The sequence below is a fragment of the Macaca thibetana genome, chromosome 10, assembly GCF_024542745.1.
Source record: "Macaca thibetana thibetana isolate TM-01 chromosome 10, ASM2454274v1, whole genome shotgun sequence".
In the NCBI taxonomy this organism is placed as follows: Eukaryota; Metazoa; Chordata; class Mammalia; order Primates; family Cercopithecidae; genus Macaca; species Macaca thibetana.
In genome coordinates, this window is record NC_065587.1 from 42,713,905 (window position 1) to 42,733,358 (window position 19,454).

General features: G+C 51.5%; 2 protein-coding genes across 2 annotated transcripts in view; one reads left to right on the plus strand and one right to left on the minus strand.

Moving 5' to 3' along the window:
- Positions 1–19,454, minus strand: part of RBM38 (RNA binding motif protein 38) — a 493,989-nt gene that overhangs the window by 214,182 nt on the left and 260,353 nt on the right. The gene's annotated exons all lie outside the window — the stretch shown is intronic.
- Positions 1–19,454, plus strand: part of BMP7 (bone morphogenetic protein 7) — a 99,744-nt gene that overhangs the window by 67,801 nt on the left and 12,489 nt on the right. Inside the window, exon 4 of the mRNA XM_050745289.1 lies at positions 16,488–16,685. Coding sequence (XP_050601246.1) covers positions 16,488–16,685 — 198 coding nt within the window. The remainder of the gene's footprint in view (positions 1–16,487; positions 16,686–19,454) is intronic.

Genomic DNA, 19,454 nt, shown 5'->3' on the forward strand with positions numbered 1-19,454 from the left:
TGCCCTTTTTGCCTCCAGCACCTACTCCCCCCATTGTCCAGGTTATGGGGAAAGGCTCAGCATTGGCGGAGGCAGTGCTGCCCAATGGTTAGAGCTCAGGCTCCCGAGCCAGGCTCCCCTGGTTCAAATCCCAGCCCTGTTGTTTTCGGCCTTGTGACCCAGGGTGAGTCACGTAATGTGTCTCATCTGGAAAATGGGGTTAATAATAGTTTCCATCCCCAAGGGTGGTTGTGAGGGATTAGATGAGCTCATGTGAGTGAAGAGTGTAATTGCTCAGTGTGTGGTTGCTACGGAGCACCGCTGTGTCTTGTGATCATCACAATTACCCAGCAAGGTAGATGCTATGGTTCACATCCCCGTGGTGCAGGCAGGAAATGGAGGCTCCTGAGAACCTGCCGGGGCTCCGTATTTCAGCAGCCCACCCGAGACCCTCTCCGTAGGCTGCAAGTTGCTATCTAGAGTCAGATCAAGGATTAGATGCTGCGTCCGTGACCCCCTCTGGCTCCGTGACACCTTCTTTGCCCCTCCTGGGCAGGGCGCTGGGGGCCGGGTGTGGTGCCACCGCCCAGGGACTTGGCTTGTCCAGGTGCTGTGCGTGCCCAAGCAGTGAGTTTGGTGTGGTTGCCCAAGTCAGGGGAGGATCACCCACTCAGATTGTCAGGGAGGGGCAAAGTATATAATGGCCAGTTGGCTGTGTGGAGTTTTGGACCTTTTGGGGATGAGCTAAGGAGCAAGTGAGTCCAGGATTTTCGAGACATCATGGCTGTGAAAATGCTTTGTTTTCCCTACTGTGGAGGATCTCAAGCCTGGTGTCCATCAGGGTCACCCTGCAGGGCAAACTGCACGTGCGGGTGCCTGGGCTCCATTTCAGACCCACAGTGGGGGATCTCTGATGATGCGCCCAGGAATATGCCCTTTTTCCCTAGTAGCTTTAGGGGTACACGTGGTTTTGGTTCCCTGGACAAATCATATAGTGGTGAAGTCTGAGATTCTAGTGCTCCTGTCAGTCAAGTAGTATACACTGCACCCAATATGTAGTTTTTTATTCCTTAGTCACCTTTTAAAATAAGACTTGGGTAACTTGAGGCCTGGCCAGTGACAACACTCTGGCAAAGTCGTGTACAGTGCCTGGGGCAGCCTGTTTACAAGATGGTGCCTGGGCTGACAGGTGCCCCTTGGGTTCTGGGTCTCAACCCTCCCCTGCCGGATCCTGCACGGGGAAGGGCAGCAGGGCCTGTGGGAGGTGGTGTGCATCCGACAAATCAGTGCACACCTGCTTTGTGCCTGGCCCCGAGCTGGCTGCAGAGGCCCTGGTCCCTACCCTGGGAACTTCTTACTGACCTTAACTCAGAGAATAATCTGCCTGCACCAGCATCCAGAGAAGACAGGGGCCCAGGCAGCAGTGCCCATGCCCATGTCACCATCCAGAAGGGGTAGAGACAGGGTCACCTGAACCTTGCAACCACTAGGCAGTTACACTGTGCCTGGATGTAGAAGGGGCCCTGGCAGCTGCTGGAATTTGGAGTCTGTACACCTCCTGGGGCCTTACTTTTCTCATGCACACAATGGGCATGTGGAGGAGAGTAATTTGGGCCAGTGTGCTTCCATTCTAGTGGGGCGCAGCCATCAAAGACCTTATTGCGGAAGCCTGGTGTTTGACCCGACGTAAGCCCCTGCCTGCCAGTGGTCTCCAAAACTCCAAAGCCCAGATGGCGCCCTCCTTCCCTCCCAGCTGGCCATGGGTGGGGGGTCTTGAGGTCAAAGTGCAGAGGTGCCCTTCTGAGACCACCCAGGAAGCGTGCGTCTGTTTCCTCTTCCTCCCAGCTGGGCCCTCCTGTGAGTCACCACGCGGAGCAGCCGCAGCTGGGGCTCCGCTCCGGGCCAGCGTGCCCTCGTGGGGAGAAGCCTATAACTCCCAGGCACCTGCAGCTCGTCAGGAGGGGCCGAGCTGGGAGCCCGGTCTCATCTCCCTGGGGATGGGCTGGCGCTGCAGGAATGAGGGCTGGAGTCTGTTTGTCTTTCCCTTAGTACAGAAGAGAGGAGAGGCAGCCTCTCCACTTGTTGCAGCCCCCAGGCTGTGCTTCCCACCCATGGACTGGCTGTGTCCTACACCCCACACTAGATGCTGGTGTCAGGGACCCGGGGTGAATCTAGCACTGCCCAGAGCCCTGTGAGAAAGGAGAGGATAGAGAGGAGAGCGAGAGGAGAGGATAGAGAGGAGAGGGAGAGGAGAGGGAGAGGAGAGGAGAGGAGAGGAGAGGATAGAGAGGAGAGGGAGAGGAGAGGAGAGGAGAGGGGGAGGGGGGGGGGGGAGGGAAGAGCGAGAGGAGAGGATAGAGAGGAGAGCGAGAGGAGAGGAGAGGGAGAGGAGAGAGAGGAGAGAGGAGAGGGAGAGAGACAGGAGAGAGAGAGGAGAGAGGAGAGGAGAGGAGGAGAGGAGAGGAGAGGAGAGGAGAGAGAGAGAGAGAGAGAGAGAGAGAGAGAGAGAGAGAGAGGAGAGGAGAGAGGAGAGAGAGAGAGAGGAGAGGAGAGAGGAGAGAGAGAGAGAGGAGAGAGAGAGAGGAGAGAGGAGAGGAGAGGAGAGGAGAGGGAGAGGGAGAGGAGAGAGGAGAGGAGAGGAGAGGAGAGGGAGAGGAGAGGAGAGGGAGAGGAGAGGAGAGGGAGAGGGGAGGGAGGGGAGGGAGAGGAGAGGAGAGGAGAGGGAGAGAGAGAGAGAGAGAGAGAGAGAGAGAGAGAGAGAGGAGAGGGAGAGAGAGAGAGAGAGAGAGAGAGAGAGAGAGAGAGGGAGAGGAGAGGAGAGGATGGGGGAGAGGGGAGGGGAGAGGGATAGCGAGCTAGAGAGGAGAGAGGAGAGAGAGGAGAGGAGAGGAGAGGAGAGGGAGAGGAGAGCGAGAGGAGAGGAGAGGGAGAGGAGAGGGAGAGGAGAGCGAGAGGAGAGGAGAGGGAGAGGAGAGTGAGAGGAGAGGAGAGGCCAGGCACCCTTGAGTAGAGGGAATCCTGCAGCTCGGGGCTCCTCCCACCTTGTGGCCTTAAGGCAGAGGAGCCCTCCCTGCAGGCCAGGCCCTGAGCTGCCAGTGTCCATGCAGCTTCTAGAAACAGGATGGACGAGCAGCCCCTGCACATACATACTCTGGCACCCATGGCCCTGTCATAGCACAGCTCCTCAGTCACCTCTGTGTAGTCTCAGCAGCTGCTCCAACCTCTTGGGGTCTTGTTCCTTTGTCTGCTCCATGAACATAATAACATCACGGATTCTGTAGGCAGCTGGAAGAAGGAAGTGAGTTCACAGAACATGCTGAATCCTGGGCCCAGCTGCCTGTCTGTGCTCATGAATGTTAGATGTTCTAATTGTTGATTTATTTAGTTCTCACAATAATCCTGCCCAGGTAACACAATTGATATCATCAGCATTTTATAGATGAGGAAATAGAAACTGAGAAGGCGGGGAAACGTTCTCGTGACTCCCGGGTGTAGACCTGGGCTCTGACCAGAGGACTGTGACTCCAGCCCCCTTCCTCTTTGCTGGAAAATCTTCCAATGAGTGTGTTCACCAGGCTGCAGCCTCAGGATGGGGTTTGGAAGGTAGATGAGCACCTGCAGGGGACCCAGCCTGGCCATCCAGAGGTAGAGCTGTCAGGACCCTCTACCATGTTAGGTCTTGCCTGGCTTCTCACCTGGGAAGGAAAGTGTTTCTAGAAAGAACTCAGAAGACAGTAGTCTTCTTGTAGGAACCACTGTAGGAGCCCCCTTTGCAGAAGTGGCCAGGGCTGCACTTGACTTCCATGGGCTCCTCCCTCCATTACCAAAAAAAAAAAAAAAAATTAGAGCCGGGCACGGTGGCTCATGCCTGTAATCCCAACACTTTGGGAGACCGAGGCGGGCAGATCACAAGGTCGGGAGTTTGAGACCAGCCTGGGCAACATGGTGAAACCCCGTCTTTACTGAAAATACAATTAGCCAGGTGTGGTGGTACACACCTGTAGTCCCGGCTGAGGCAGGAGAATCACTTGAACCCAGGAGGTGGTGGAGGTTGCAGTGAACCAAGATCATACTACGGCACTCCAGCCTGGGCAACAGAGTGAGACTCTGTCTCAAAAAAAAAAAAAATTTAAATTAAAGTATGTTTTATGGTCATGTTGGTCTCAAGATGAATATTATAATTCTTGGTGAATTAAAAATTAAAGATTATTTTTGAGATGGGGTCTTGTTATGTTGCCCAGGCTGGCCAGGCTCAAGTGATCCTCTGGCCTCAGCCTCCTGAGTAGCTGGAATCGCAGGTGCCCAGCTTTGAATTAAAACCCAAAACATTCTCAGATACTAAAAGTTCATGTTTTATCTTCCGATTATAAGAGACATTATTGCATTTTCATGGGCCCTGCATCCCAGCATGGGGAGTGAATGATGAATGATGGTCTTCCCCCGCCCCCACTGTTAGAACAAGTTTCCTACAGCAAACAGCCTCTCCACTTATGTTGGAAGTACAGTTATTCACTCAACAAACATTTGCATGCCCCTATAGTGAGCCAAGGACTGTTCTAGGCACCAGGGGTACAGCCTGAACAAAAGGAAGATTTGGCTGTTGTGTTGCTCACATTCTTCTAGGAGGAGGCCCACCAGTAACGAGAGACCGTGTACTGAAGGGCAGGGGTGAAGCCATGCAGATAAGGTCTGAGGCTCTGAGTATGGTTCAGAAGGGCTTCCTGCTGCTCTACAAACCAACACGCCCATTTTCCTTGTGCTGTCTTCCACCCGCAAAGCCTGCTGCAGAGAGATGAAGACTGATTTGGGCTGGGGAGACTCTCATCCTTGCAGACATGGAAGCAGCAGGTCATTTGTCCCAAGAAAGGGACTGCACCCTTTTGTCCTGGTTCATGGTGTACCCCTTCTCTTCCTTGTTTGCAGAAGAAATCACTCGGGACTCAGGAGGGCCACGTCAATCAGCCCTGCCTCTCAGCTCCAAGAAGATGACCAGGGAGGCCTTGTCTGCCTCATATCATACTCCCTCGTTGGGGACCCATTTCTCCAGCTCCTGTGAGCGCTGGCTCTCCATCCCCTGAGCTCCAAGGCCATAGGGCACCTTCTCTCCCTCCTGCACCCCATCTTTGCTTCCTGCAGTCGCCTGGGGGTCAGGAGCATGTGCATTTTGGCTATCTGCATGCAGAGAACCCCGAGCGTCTCTCCTGTGACACGAGAGCACGTGTCTCGCTTCATGCTCATTCCAGATTGAATTGGATGGGATTGCAGAGCATTTAAAGGATTGAAGGGCATGTGCTGTCCAAGTGTGACGCTCAGCTGTGGCAGCTGAGGAAGGAGCCAGGAGGTGAGCCACTCGCCTGCGGCGGCTGCAGAAACTAAGCCCCACAAAGCCAAGGCTGGTGAGCGATGCCGCCCACAGTGCAGCTGGCTCCAAGGTGCCTTCGCTCCATGCGATTGCTTCACATCCTGTTTGTCCAGAAGCCGGAGAGGGAGAGGAAAGAAAAGGCCTGATGACCCAGTGGCTGGGATCGGTCCTTCCAGGGCTGGGACGGCAGGGATGGGGAGGGCGGAATTGGGTAACTGGGGCCAGGCAGATGTCACAAGTGTTAAACTACGTTCTCACTTGTCACTTGGGCCTTGGTCCATCGAGAGAAGTGACTGGAGTGAATGTGTTTTTCACAATTAATGAGAAACATTCTTGTGGTGTGGGCCTTGGAGGGGTAGCCTATAGCCCTGGGCCTGGAAAACAAAGAAGCCACAAGGAAACCCAGATGCCACCCCTGTGCAGTGTGGGTGGGCTGCATCCCCTCCTTTACCAAGGGGCCCCACTGTGCTCCCTGCCTGCTCTTCAGGGTCTTTCTGCAGAGCTCGCTGGGTTCCTCGGGCTGGCCACGCCGATTTTGCTCAGGTCGCCTGGGGTTTGCCAGTGGTGCTGGGATGCACTGGCTGGGCCCTGTCCTCAGCTCACTCTGAGTCCTGCCTCCGCCCGGCTCCTCTTGGAAGGCCTTTCCCTCTATTCCTCAGCGAATCCCTCCTACCTTTGGAGTCCCCGTAGGTCACCTATGTCCATGCCTGGGCAGGCTCTCTTGAGTTTTGGGGGATCCTTTTCCCTGCCATCACCTGGACTGATTGGCAGATGGTGCAGGGGTCAAGCTCGCAGGCTCCAGTTGGCTGGGCCAGGGTGTGGACTCCATCTCTGCACTCCCTAGCATTGGGTCCCTGGTGGGTGACTTTGCGCCTGTGACCTTGCTTTCCTCCTTTGTAAGTGTGGGGTTACGATTCTACCTTGAGAAGTTCCAGTGAGTAGCGATGCATGGAACGGGCTCAGCACGGTGCTTGGCACACATTGGTGGGCTTTCATTTTTGTTGAGAAGCAACGATGGAATCAGCTGTACCCAGAATACTTATACTAGCGAATAATTGAAGATAATGATGTCTTATCTCATGAGGATATTGATGGTTTTCCCTACAAGTCTGGAAGTAATTGGATCTAGGGTTGGTTAGAGTCATGGTCAGCCAAGGTTTTCAGTAAAGTACCAGAGAGTAGATATTTTAGGCTTTGAGGGTCAGATGTTTGTTTTTGCCTGCTGTTTAGTGTGACAGTAGCCACAGGTCATGTGTTCCTGACTGTGCATCGACTGTGTTCCAATAAAACTTTATTTGCAAGAACAGGCAGTGGGCTGGATATGGCCTGCAGGCTGTAGTTTGTTGACCCCTGGGCTAGAGTATCAATAGGCTCAAGGCTTTTTTCCTTCCGGCCCCCTCACCTTGACAGCGTTGACATTTTGTCCTGAGGCTCTCTCATCATGGTTGGCAACGTGGCTGCCTCCATGTCCCCAAGCATGGAAGAAAAATGCAGTGGGCAAGAAGGAAGAATGTTTATCTCATCATGTGCCTGCCTTTTTTGGGAAGAAGACACTTCTGAGAAGCCTGCAGTATCCATCCCCAGCAGGAGCTGCAGGGGAGGCTGGAAAGGGTCTAATGTGCAACCTTCATGGATGGAGGAAGGCCAGGCATGAGGGGGCCGCGCATGACTGTGGGGTCCACACCAGCCACTTCTGCCTCACCTGCCTGGTGAGGGTTGGGTGAGAATGGTTTGGGCCTCCTCCATTCTGCTCTGGACCATTGGAGCAAAGGTGTGGTCAGACAGCTTTCCTGGCCTCTTCAGACAATAGTAGCTGTGATGCTTTGTGAACAGATGGCGCCTACAGTGTGCAAAGGGCTGAAGTTTTGGCAATGTGAAGGACTCAGTTTCTGCTTTATGTTGGAAAAATGCCAAGGTAAGTTCACCCCAAAACCTGTACACTGTGTCTGTCATTATATGCATAATCACCAAAGCTGGAACCACCAGATGGATGGATAAAAATTGTGCTACTTACATACAGCAAAAAAAAAAAGAATGAACTGTTGAAACACGCAGCTACGCGGATGATCTCAAAGGCATTGTACAGGTTGGAATAAGCCAGTGCCAAAGAGTGGCATTGGTATGAAATATCTAGAAAATGCAGTCATGGGGATGTGAGTGGGTCCGTGTTTGCCAGAGGCTGGCGGTGGGGGCCACGTGACTACAAAGCGGAGTTTCTCAGCCGTGGCACTACTGGGTAATTCTCAGTTGTGGGGCCGTCCTGTGCATCTTGGGATGTTAACAGCTTCCCTGGCCTCCACCCACTCAATGCCAGTAGCAACTGCTCAGTTACGACTACTAAAAATGTCTCCAACATTGCCACATGTCCCTTGGGGAGCAGCATCACCCCAGTTGGGAGCCACTGAGCTAAAAGGCAGCTTGGAGAGTTCTTTGTGGCGTGGAGCTCTTCTGTATCCCCATTGAAGCTGGGTACCGGCATCTATACACGCGCTAGCACTTACAGATGGGCATACCAAAAGGGGTCGATTTTACTGTACGGTAACTTAAAAACTAAGACTTCAAAAAGCAACAAAACACACCACAGAGAGACAAGCACTGAGTCCCAGTGAAGAAACCAGCCAAGCCATGGCCTCTGGGCCCCTCTACCTGCCTCTCAGGTAGGCCAGACCTCTTTCCCACCCGGCTGCTGCAGGCTGCAGAGGGCTCAGATGCCATTACCCCGCAGGAAAGCCTTTCTGTCCCAGCCTTAAGGAGAATATCTTGGCAGATAGAATACAAGATGCCCAGTTAAACTTGAATTTCAGATGAACAACGAAGAATCACTTAGTTCAGCATGTCCCCCATGTTGCAAACATTATGTGTTTATCTGAAATTCAAATTCGATCAGGCACCCTGTGTGTTTTTTTGTTTGTTTGTTTTTTGTTTTTTTGCAATATCTGCTCTTCTTGGGCAAATCTGCAGGCTTTAAAAAAAAACCTCTCAAACCTCTGCTAAAATATGTTTTCCAACTTTCTCAAACATACAGATTTTATGGTTAAAATATGATGCACGTCCTGCCTCCCTGCCTACATCAGTTTGTTCACCCACCTCACCCCTATGCCTTACAGATGCGGGCTGGCTCCCTAGCCAGTGTGACTTGTCCAGGACATTTAAATACAAATAATCAAAGTAAATAGTTACACGCACTGACTAAATCTGATATTTTATAATATAAAATGAAAAGGAATTGTTCTCCTGCAAAATAACCTTTCTCAGCCCTTCCTGGGGTATTAGAACAAAATAGATGTTACATATGCAAACACCTACGTTAGTATGTGCTTTATATATATATAATATATTAATATGTCTTCTATAATATATTATGTATAATAGTATATGTTATATATATTAGTATATATTATATATAATATATAATACATATTATAGCATATATAATATATAACTATAACTATAATATAAAATATATATAAATATATATAAATATATAACTTTATAATATAAAATATAATATATATAAATATATAAATTTATAAATATTATAAATATATATTATATATAATATACCATATGTACCATATTATATATGGTATATACTGTTATATACCATGATATATATACTATATATAATATACATTTTTATATCATAGTATATTTTATATGTATATATTTTTTAGGTGGAGTCTCGCTGTGTCACCCAGGCTGGAGCGCAGTGGCACGATCTCCAGCTCACTGCAACCTCTGCCTCCCAGGTTCAAGCGATTCTTGTGCCTCAGCCTCCTAAGTAGCTGGGATTACAGGCATGCACCATGATGCCTGGCTAATTTTTTTTTGTATTTTTAGCAGAGATGGGATTTCTCCATGTTGGCCAGGCTGGTCTCAAACTCCTGACCTCAAGTGATCCACCTGCCTCAGCCTCCCAAAGTGCTGGGATTACAGGCGTGAGCCACTACACCCGGCCTACATTTCTTTCTTCCTAGGTGTAATCAGGCTAATTTGCGTGCAGCTCCCCATGGGAGGGAACTTTCCTTCTTTTGGCCCCACCAGAGCCTGGGCCTGTCTTGCCGCTGGAGCACCCCAGAGCACAGGGTAGTGCTGGGCTCAGTACCCGAGGCATGAACACGTGTTTGGTAAATGAATCTTCAGGCACTGGTTGCTGCTTCATGATGCACCTTCTACGTTCATTAATCTCATCTTGATAAAGCACTACATTCTCTCTCGGGTTTTGTAGGTCGGACTCCGCTGCGATGACTCACCTTTACACACCTTCCTTTCTTGGCTTGTTTAGGGAGTGTGTTTGTACAGCCACGGCTCTTGACCAGGGACGGTTTTCCTCCCAGGGGACATGTAGCAATGTCTGGAGACATTTTTGGTGGTCATGAAATGGAGAGGTGCCGATGGCATTAGTGAGAAGAGGCCAAGGGTGCTGCTAAACATCCCACCATGCATGAGGCAGCCCCGATGCCCACCGTGCCCGAGTGGGCAGGCCCACCATGCTGGCTGTGGCCTGTCTGGTGAGCAAGCTTTGGAGCCAGCATTAAAGCTGGCTTCTGTGCAGGAGCATTGGGTGAAGGAGACCATCCTTTCCCTGAGGTGTTGAGCTTGGAGAAGGAGGAGGGTAGTATGTGTGAGGGTCCCAGGGAGGCCGGCCCTGAGCATGGTGGGGCCTGGAGGAGGGGCGGGCAGGAGGGGATGCGCTTCCGGACCACCACTCTCTCTGCCAGCCCTGTTGGTTCCCCACATGGCATTCAGAATGGGTCTCCCACCACAGAACCCTGGCCACATCGCCCCCTGCCCAAATCCCTCGCTGGGTTGGGACACCCTGCATGACCCAGCCCCTACCCACCTCGGCCTCACCCCCTCGGGCTCCTTGCTCCTTCTCTCCGGCCTCACCCCTTCGGCCTCCTTGGTCACTCTCTCCGGCCTCACCCCCTCAGGCTCCTCACTCTCTCCAGCCTCACCCCCTCTGGATCCTGGCTCACTTTCTCCGGCCTCGCTGGCCTCCTCACTGTGCTGAAACACACTGTATTTCTCATGAACCTGGCATGTGCCATTCCCTCTGCCAGGAATATTCCCTCCCCAGACCTCCCATGGCTCACTCCGCCCTGTGCTCCAGGTGCCTCCCAGACACCTTCCCCACTGTGCCCCACTGTCGTGTCCCTGCTACCCTGTCCTGGGTCCTTCCTAGTGCTTGCCACCATCAGACACAGCACTCTACACCCCTGAGCCGATCTCCCTCTCCAGTCAGCTCCCTGGGTGGTCGCGTTCTCATTCACTGATGTGCCCCAGCTCCTGGCACATAGTAGGTGCTCAAGAAATAGTTGCTGAATGAATCAATGAAAAAACAAGTTAGTTGTTCAAGCCTGGGACACAGAACCTACATTAGGAGAAGAGGACGAGGCAAAGGATGCTTCTATCTCAGCGTCTCCAGATGCGAAGCTCCTCTGTGGCCTCCAGGGAGGAGGTCAGTGCGTGTTTCATTGACGTGGAAATATGTCTGCAATATATTACGTAAAGGGCAGAGTTATATGAAACAGGATTGACGGTGCAATCCCAATCACGTGGAATCGCACCCTGTGTCTGCGTCACGCGTGTGTGACAGGGCAAGCCTCACGGGTGCGGGTGAACTTAGAAGGGCCCTGTGCTGGGTTTGCTTCTGCTGTCCCTACATTGAAATGATGAATCACTTTTGAGCAAGAAGTCCTGTGTTTTCATTTTGCACTGGGCCTGGCAAATTGTATAGCTGGTGCTGGCGCCTGGAGATGGATGGGAGGTCGCTGCCCGCACATGGGCTCTGAGCAAGACGTTCCAGGGCCTACGTTCTCTGTGATTTCCTCTGTTTGCAGTCATCAGGTATTGTTTTCAGAGCCCCCTGTACCCCAAGAAAAAGTCAGATAACTGAGTTTAGAGTATTTCAGTCCAATTTCTTCCAAATGACTATAGTCAGGCATTTGACATTTCAAGGAATACCAGGGACAAAAAGACCTAGCTGTTGGGAGAAGTTGTCCCCTCCCCACCCCTGGGGTGTTGACCTCCAAGCTCATGTGTAGGCCCCATGCCCTTCTGGGGAGCCTTGATCCTAGTTGAGTACCAACTGTATACCCAGATGGAAGGGAGGCCTTGGGTGTGTTTGCAGCACGAGGGCTTGTAGCCATCATGGCAGAGAATGCAGGCTTTGGTTTTGACAGACCAGGGTTCGAATCTTGGCCTTGCCATGGACCAGCTCAAAGGCCTTCCTCACTCAGTCTTGCTCCTCCTTTGCAAAGTGAGCTTGCGGCATCTGCCCTGGGGCTGTGTTGAGGATGGGGTGGGCCGTGAGCTCCCAGTCTGCTGTTGGTGAGGCAGGCATTTATTCATTGAGTATATAGCCAGACTGTGCGGTAGGCATCCTTACAGTTATTCATAAAAACTGTCCCTCTAAGGCACAGTGAGTGGGTCATTCCCACCCCTTTTTTGCTTTTCGGCTTTTTAAAAATGTGAGATCTAATTTTCCTAACATAAAACTCACCATTTCAAAGTGAACAATTCAGTTGTTTATTTTTAGTATATTCTCATTGTTGTGCAGCCATCTCGTTGTCTAATTCTAGTACGTTTCCATTACTCCCACAGAAATATCCCTTAACAGCCACTCCCTGCTACCCCAACCCCTAGCTCTAGGCAACCAGTCAGCTACTTTCTACTTCTATGGATTTACCCGTTCCAGACATATCACAGAAATGCGATCATTCAATGTGTGGCTTTTGCATCTGGCTTCTTCCGTTTGGTGTAACGAGTTTAAGGTTTGTCCGTGTTGTAGCATGGATCAGAAAATGACTCCTTTTTATGGCAAACAATATTCCACTGTATGGATACACCGTATTTTGTTTATCCCTTCATTAGTTAATGGACATTGAGTTGTTTCCACTTTTTGGCCACCATAAATAATGCTGCCGCCAACTCTCGTGTACAAGTTTTTCGTGTGAACCTGTGTTTTCAGTTCTCGTGGGTACACACCTAGGAGTGGAATTGTTGGGTCACGTGAAGACTACATATTAAACCCTTTTTAGGAATTGCCAGTGTATTTTCTGTATCCCTCTGTTGTTGTTGTTGAAGGTGAATAAGTGTCTGCCGTGGTGTTGTTCAGCCTTTAGGTTAAAATCCTGAACCTTTTCCCAAACTCGGTGACAGAGGGGAAGATTCCATACCTGCCCTCAGAGCACCTGTTCCATGTCAGGTCCCAGATGGCTGGCACCATGCTCCCTGTCCCCAAGTCTCTAGGAAAGGGACAAGAATAACCCAAAATACCAGTTCAGACTAAGCAGTCAAAGGGTTTTTCATCTTAGTGGCTGGGGTGAGAATGCGGGCTTCAGGGCTGACTTGATCCAGTGACTTAGCAATGTCGGGAGGGACCCGGTCTCTCTGCTCTGCCTTCTACCAGCGTGGCCTCTTTGGAAACATGGTCACCTGTGATTGCCAGATGGTGGCCGTTTCTGTGGCTGCATCCATCCGTCCTCCCTCAATCCTGTTGAGAGAGAGAGAGGGGGCAGGGAGAGGGGGCGGGGGGCTTCCTTCTGGACACCGGAGTGGGAGGCTTCTTTTCCAGAAACCTCCAGGATACCTCTCCTTCATTTATTGGCCACAATGGGTCATGTGCTCATCCCTGAACTAATCACTGTAGCCAGAGGATTAGCTGCCTTTTATTAAACCACAGGCCCCTCCTCTAAGGCCAGCGTGGAGGCTGTGTAAGCCACAACTGCCTCAATGAAAATCCGATTGGCTACCAAGGAAAGGGGGGGCAGATGTGTCTCATGGCATCATCCCCATTTTACAGATGAGGAAATTCAGGCCCCAGCATACAACTTGCCTCTCTCAGCCCGCATAGGCTGGTTAGTGGCAGACGTGGGTTTAAACACCCTTGAGACCCACTTCTTGCCCCTCTGTCCTGACACTTCTCAGCTGAGGCTGTGGCTCCCTGGATGTGGCTGTTCTGACAGCTGCCCAAAGCAAGCCAGACGCCTCTGCTCAGAGGCGCGGAGAGTTTTTGCAGCGCGTGGATTTAAGGTATCTGGAACAGCATCAGCTTTTCAGGCCAGGCATTTTTATTTTGCCCTAAAAGCCTTCTAGGGGGGAAACACAATTCTTAGGGGCTCAGCTTTAATGGTTTCTTTTATAGAACCATTCAAATTATAGATGGGTGAACTCGGGGAAACCCCGCTCAAGAATGCAGGGAAGCCGAACGTTAAAGGGGGTTAAGGTAAAATAGTGGCGGGTGGGGGGAAATGTGTTCTTTTAAACATGGTAGTTGTTAAAAAACCAAAGTGAACCCCCTGGTGCCGATCTGGTCCTGGGAGGCTGGGTTTCTGGACTTCTGGCCCGTCTGGGGGACTCCAGGTGAAGTTAATTCCAGATGTGAACGGGCCCATCACTTGCTGGCCTCTGACCCCTCCCACCCAACTTGGGGGCACTGTATCTGCAGAGGCTCAGCCCCCCCAACTCCCTGTTGTCCTCATCTGGGTTCAGATTCTGATTTGTGGCTTCCAAGCCGGGTATCCCTGGGTGGGTTATTCAGCGTCTCTGAGCTTGTGCTGTCATGTGTGAAATAGGCTTTGTTTCCAGTGGATGCTTTTTTTGTTTTTTGGCTTTGAAATACTCATCACCCCCAGGCATGGTGTTACATATATATTGCCAATGACCTCATCATCGTCGGCCAACGGAGAGGTAGTGTGTTCTTGGGTCCATCTGCAGAGCACAGGACATGGAGTTTGCTCCCTCCACTTTCCTCCCCTGTTTTCCGGGACCCCATACCCTGCTGGTGTCCCCATTCTTCCTGCCCAAGCTTCTTTCAGATCCTTCCTTACTGGGTACTCCTGCACAGTCTCCACTGCATTCTCCTGACCTCTCAGTGGAAGACAGAGGCCACCTAGGCTCAGTCTTCACATTGCTTCTCAGGCTGCACATTTTCCCCAGGCGAGCTCATCCAGTCTTCTGGCTTTAAATCCCATCTCTATGCTGGGGATGCCCAAGCTTACATTACTATCTGGACCACTGCCCTGAGCTAGCATTTATTGAGTACTTAGGGTGTGCAAAGCCCTGCCTTGAGCTAGCATTTATTGAGCACTTAGGGTGCACAAAGCTCTGCCCTGAGCCCCAGCTGTGCATTAAGTGACAGAGGCAGGGCTTTGAACCCAGGCGGTCTGGCCTGGGCCCGGCTGCCTCCCTTACTAGCCCAGAGCTCATCTCTTCCAATTGATCAATTGATCAAGCCTAGGCCAGACCTCTGCTGCCCACCTGACACCTTCCTTTTGGTGTCAAGTAGGGATTTCAGATAATATCTGCTAAAGCAAACTGCATTTTGTCTTCTACCCTCTATTTCCCAGCTTATGCTCCATTGCCTCAGTTTCCCTACCTTGGTAAATAGCCCCTCTCCTCTTCCAGGGGCTTGAGCCAAGAGCATGCCAGTCTCATGAGACTCCCCTTTATCTCACACCTTTTATAATCCCTCCCCAAATTCAGTCCTAAATCTGCCACTTTCCTGGTTTGGAGGCTGTGTTCTCGTTATTTGAGATGTCACCTTTGGGGGAAACTGGATGAAGGGCACCTGGGACCTCCCTGTACATTGTCTTTCAACTTCCTGTGAATCTGTAATCATTTCACAGCAAAAAGTTAAAACCAAAATAAATTCTAAAGGTGGATTTTAAAAATGAACTCTTGAGGATCTGGCCATTTCTCACCAGCCTCCCTCCCCACCACCCTGGGTCCAGTGTCACGTCACCTCTGACCTGAACCATTCTGTTGCCTCCACCTGGTCTCCCTGCTTCCAGGTTGACCCCTGCAGTTGGGTCTCCAGGGGCAGCCTGAGTGACCTTATAAAAACCACTGAAAGTCCCACCCTAGTGGTTCTCACTTCTTGCAGAGTGCCTTGGTGTCCTAACCAGGGCCCTGGATGTGAAGTTCCACTCACTGGGTGGCTTGAAACAACAGGGCTTTATTCTCTCACAGTCTGGAGGCTAGAAGTCCAAAGTCAAGGTGCCCCACAGGGTTGTCCTCTTACAAAGGCTCCAGGGAGGAATCCCTCCTTGCCTCTTCCAGCTTCAGTGGCTCCTGGTCATCTTTGGTGCTTCATGGCCTCTGTCTGCCCCGGGCTGTTTGCATCTGTGTCTTTATGTGGCCTTCTTATGGGGACACTAGTCACTGGATTAACGCTCATCCTAATCCAGTATGAGCTTATTTTAACTGACGACAGCACATCTGCAAAGACCGTGCTTCCAAATGAGGTCACATCCTGAGGTTCTGTGTGGGTGTGAATTTTAGGGGACACCAGCCACCCAGGACACTGGGCTGAGGCAGGTGCTTGTGGGTGTGAATTTTAGGGGACACCAGCAATGCAGGACAGTGGGCTGAGGCAGGTGCTCGTGGCTGTGAATTTTAGGGGACACCAGCCACACAGGACACTGGGCTGAGGCAGGTGCTTGTGGGTGTGAATTTTAGGGGACACCAGCAATGCAGGCCACTGGGCTGAGGCAGGTGCTCGTGTTGCCAATAGGACCCAACCTGACTCATGCCCGTTCTGCCCCTCCCAGTTGTCCCTGCTACTTGCCCCTGCCCCTTTAACACACCCTCCTCGCTCCTGCCTCCATACATTCACCTCTGCAGTTCCCTCTGCCTGGAATACACTCTTCCCAAACATCTACTGAGCCCCCTCACTCACTGTTACCCAGATCTCTACTGAGATGGCCCCTGTAGTCATTAGGGTTGTTTGTAGTTGCTCCCACCTTCCCTGGCACAGAGCAAGATTGCCCCCCAACTCCCTGATATTAGGCAGATACCATGACCTGCTTTGGCCAATGGAATGTGAGTGGCACTTATGGGGTTCGCTAGCTTGCCACCTTCCGCAGCCCTCAGCCTGGTTCCCCACCCCTTATATTTCCTGCCTGCCTTCCCCACTTGCATGGAAACCCAGAGAACAGGACGTTTTCTTGGCTGCTCTCGCAGTTGTGTTCCAAGTTCCTTAAACAGTACCTGGCCTAGAGTGAGTACTCAATAAATACTTGCTGGATGGAGGAATAAAGAGTTCATGAATGAACCGGGAGGTGTAGCGTCTCTGCAGCCCTGTCCCGCTCGTGGCCCTCCTGTAACTACTCTTCTGTGCACTTGGCTGCTTCCTGTCCAGGGCAGAGCATCAACCCCAAGTTGGCGGGCCTGATTGGGCGGCACGGGCCCCAGAATAAGCAGCCCTTCATGGTGGCTTTCTTCAAGGCCACGGAGGTCCACTTCCGCAGCATCCGGTCCACGGGGAGCAAACAGCGCAGCCAGAACCGCTCCAAGACGCCCAAGAACCAGGAAGCCCTGCGGATGGCCAATGTGGCAGGTACGCCCAGGTAGGGGGGATCACAGACTCACCACAGGAACCCAGCAGGGCCCCAGCGGGACCCAGCAGGGGACCGACTCAAAATCCATTCAGGTGCTCGCCAGATGGCTCAGGAAGAAAACCCCCAAATCCTTCCCTACACAGAGCATCTTAATTCTGTAAAAGTAATAAACTAGCTTAAAAATGCAAGTTGCAAAACATTAGTATAATACAATGCCAAGCGTGTAGATATTTAAATAGACAGAACAATGGCAGCGCTTGCAGCTACACAGAGATGAAGGAAGACTCTGAAACATGGATGGGAAGACCCCCGGGGAGCTTACCCCATGGAAGGAGGGGGAGGAAGAAATGGGGAGGTAGAATTTGCTGTTTCTTTATTTCATAAAATGAAACATATTTTAAATTCATGGCAAACTTTAATACTTGATAAATATATATGTATATATGTATATCTGTATGTGTGTGTGTATATATATATATATGGTTTTTTGTTTTTTGAGACAAAGTCTTACTCTGTCACCCAGGCTGGAGTGCAGTCGTGCGATCTCAGCTTACTGCAACTTCTGCCTCCCAGGTTCAAGTGATTCTCCAGTCTCAGCCTCCCGAGTAGCTGGGACTACGGGTGTGCGCCACTGTGTCCAGCTAATTTTTGTATTTTTTTAGTAGAGACAGGGTTTCACCATGTTGGCCAGGCTGGTCTCAAACTCCTGACCTCAAGTGATCCACCTGCCTTGGCCTCCCAAAGTGCTGGGATTACAGGTGTGAGCCACTGCACCCGGCCAGGTGGTAGGTGTTTAAAGAATATATGATTTGTGCTACTCAGGAGTCTGAGGCAGGAGAATGGCATGAACCTGGGAGGCGGAGCGTGCAGTGAGCCAAGATTGTGCCACTGCACTCCAGCCTGGGCGACAGAGCGAGACTCTGTCTCAAAAAAAAAGAATATATGATTTGCAATACTTTTCAGTTTGTTTGAAATGTTTCTTTACAATAAATTTTTAAAAAATTAAAGCTAATATTTTCATTGCAAGCAAATCAAACATTAACAGTAAATATAAGTAAAGTTAACGCATTGTGCGAAGGAGACTTCCAGGGGGTCGCACTCTGCAGGTCCTCTAGAGCAGACAGCTTTTAGCCCATCATGTTGTGTGGTTCTTGAGGCTCTGAGGTAGATGGCCTCCCACTTCACAGAGAGGAAAACTGAGGCTCGAAGAGGGTAAGTGGTTTGTCTAAGGGCATGGTGTAGGTAAGTGGCAGCCCTGGGATTGGGTCTCTGGGGTCTGGGTTGTCCCTTGCCCCAGGCCCTCTTTCCTGTTGGATGTTGCCAGGGCCATCTGCCTGGCCTGGATGAGCTTCAGTGTCCCCAACAATCCCACTGAGTGCTTTCTGACAAGTCACCAGGCATTTGTGGGGCCCCCACAGGAGCCTGGCTTTGTCCCGGGCACTGGGGCTGTGGCTGGGGTGCAATCCCTTTCCCCATAGGCTGATTGGGGAACCGACATTGACAGCCTGTGGTGGCCTGCGGGTGCTGGGGTCCCAAGAGGGTGCATTCTGGTTTTGGGCTTTGGGGGCGGGCTGGCCTGGACCAGCCCTGCTGGCACTGTGGGCGTCTGTGGACAGCCCTCCCACACCCCTTGCCTGGCTCACGCCCCACCACATGCAGTGTCAAGTCTGCCAGAAGATGCATCTGGACTCGTCCCAGACCAAAACCAAAGCTTCGAATCAATGAACCTCACAACAAACCATTTTCCAGTGGACTGGAGGGGTGACACCCGCCCCCAGATCCAAGGAACCCAGTTTGCTCCCTATCCCCAGTCCCATCCTGCCGGCCAGGGGAGCTGCTGCCTGGGGGTGCTGTTTCTCTGGCTCTTCAGGAAGCCATTTGCAATGAGCAGGGCAACAGCCTCTCCAAGATGCCAGTGTCTTAATCTCTGGAACCCGTGAACGTGTCACCCTCCAGGGCGAAGGGGAGTTAAGGCGGCCCTTGGAATCACAGGTGCTAATCAGCTGGCCTTCCAATACGCGGGCTCTGTGTAGCAGGGTGGCCCTATCAGTCCTTATAGGAGAGAGCCTTTGCGAGCTGTGGTTGGAGCCATGTGAGCACAGAGGACAGAGGGGTGGAGATGAGCGGGGCCACCAGCCCTGTGATGCGGGTGGCCTGGAGAAGCTGCACAAGGCAAGGAAGGGATCCTCCCCTAGAGCCCCCAGAAGGAACCCATCTTGCCCACACTTGCATTTACCTGCTGAGACTGGTGTTGGACTTCAGAGCCACAGAGCTGTCATCCGTTTGTATTGTTTTGATAATTTGTTTGGTAATTTGTTAAAGCAGTAATAAGAAAGAATACATCTTTGTTGGCAAAGTGATTCTCTTTCTCTTTCTTTCTTTTCTTTTTTTTTTTTTTTTAGAGACAGGGTCTTGCGTCGTTGCCCAGGCTGGAGGGCAGTGGTGTGAGCATGGCTTACTGCAGTCTTGACCTCCTGGGCTCGAGCAATCCTCCCCCCTGAGCCTCCCGGGTGGTTGGGACTATAGATGGATGCCACCACAGCTGGCTATTTTTTGTAGAGACGGGGCCTCCCTCTATTGCCTAGGCTGGTCTGGAGCTCTTAGGCTCAAGCTGTCCTCCCACTTTTGCCTCCCAAAGTACTGAGATTACAGGCAAGTTAGTGCTCCCGGCCTCCTCAGAGTGCTTCTCTCATCCTGCTAAGGAGCTGGGACACAGCCGTCTGGGGGCCGGCTCAGGAGGAGTTGCAGCCTTCTTGGCTCCAGGTTGA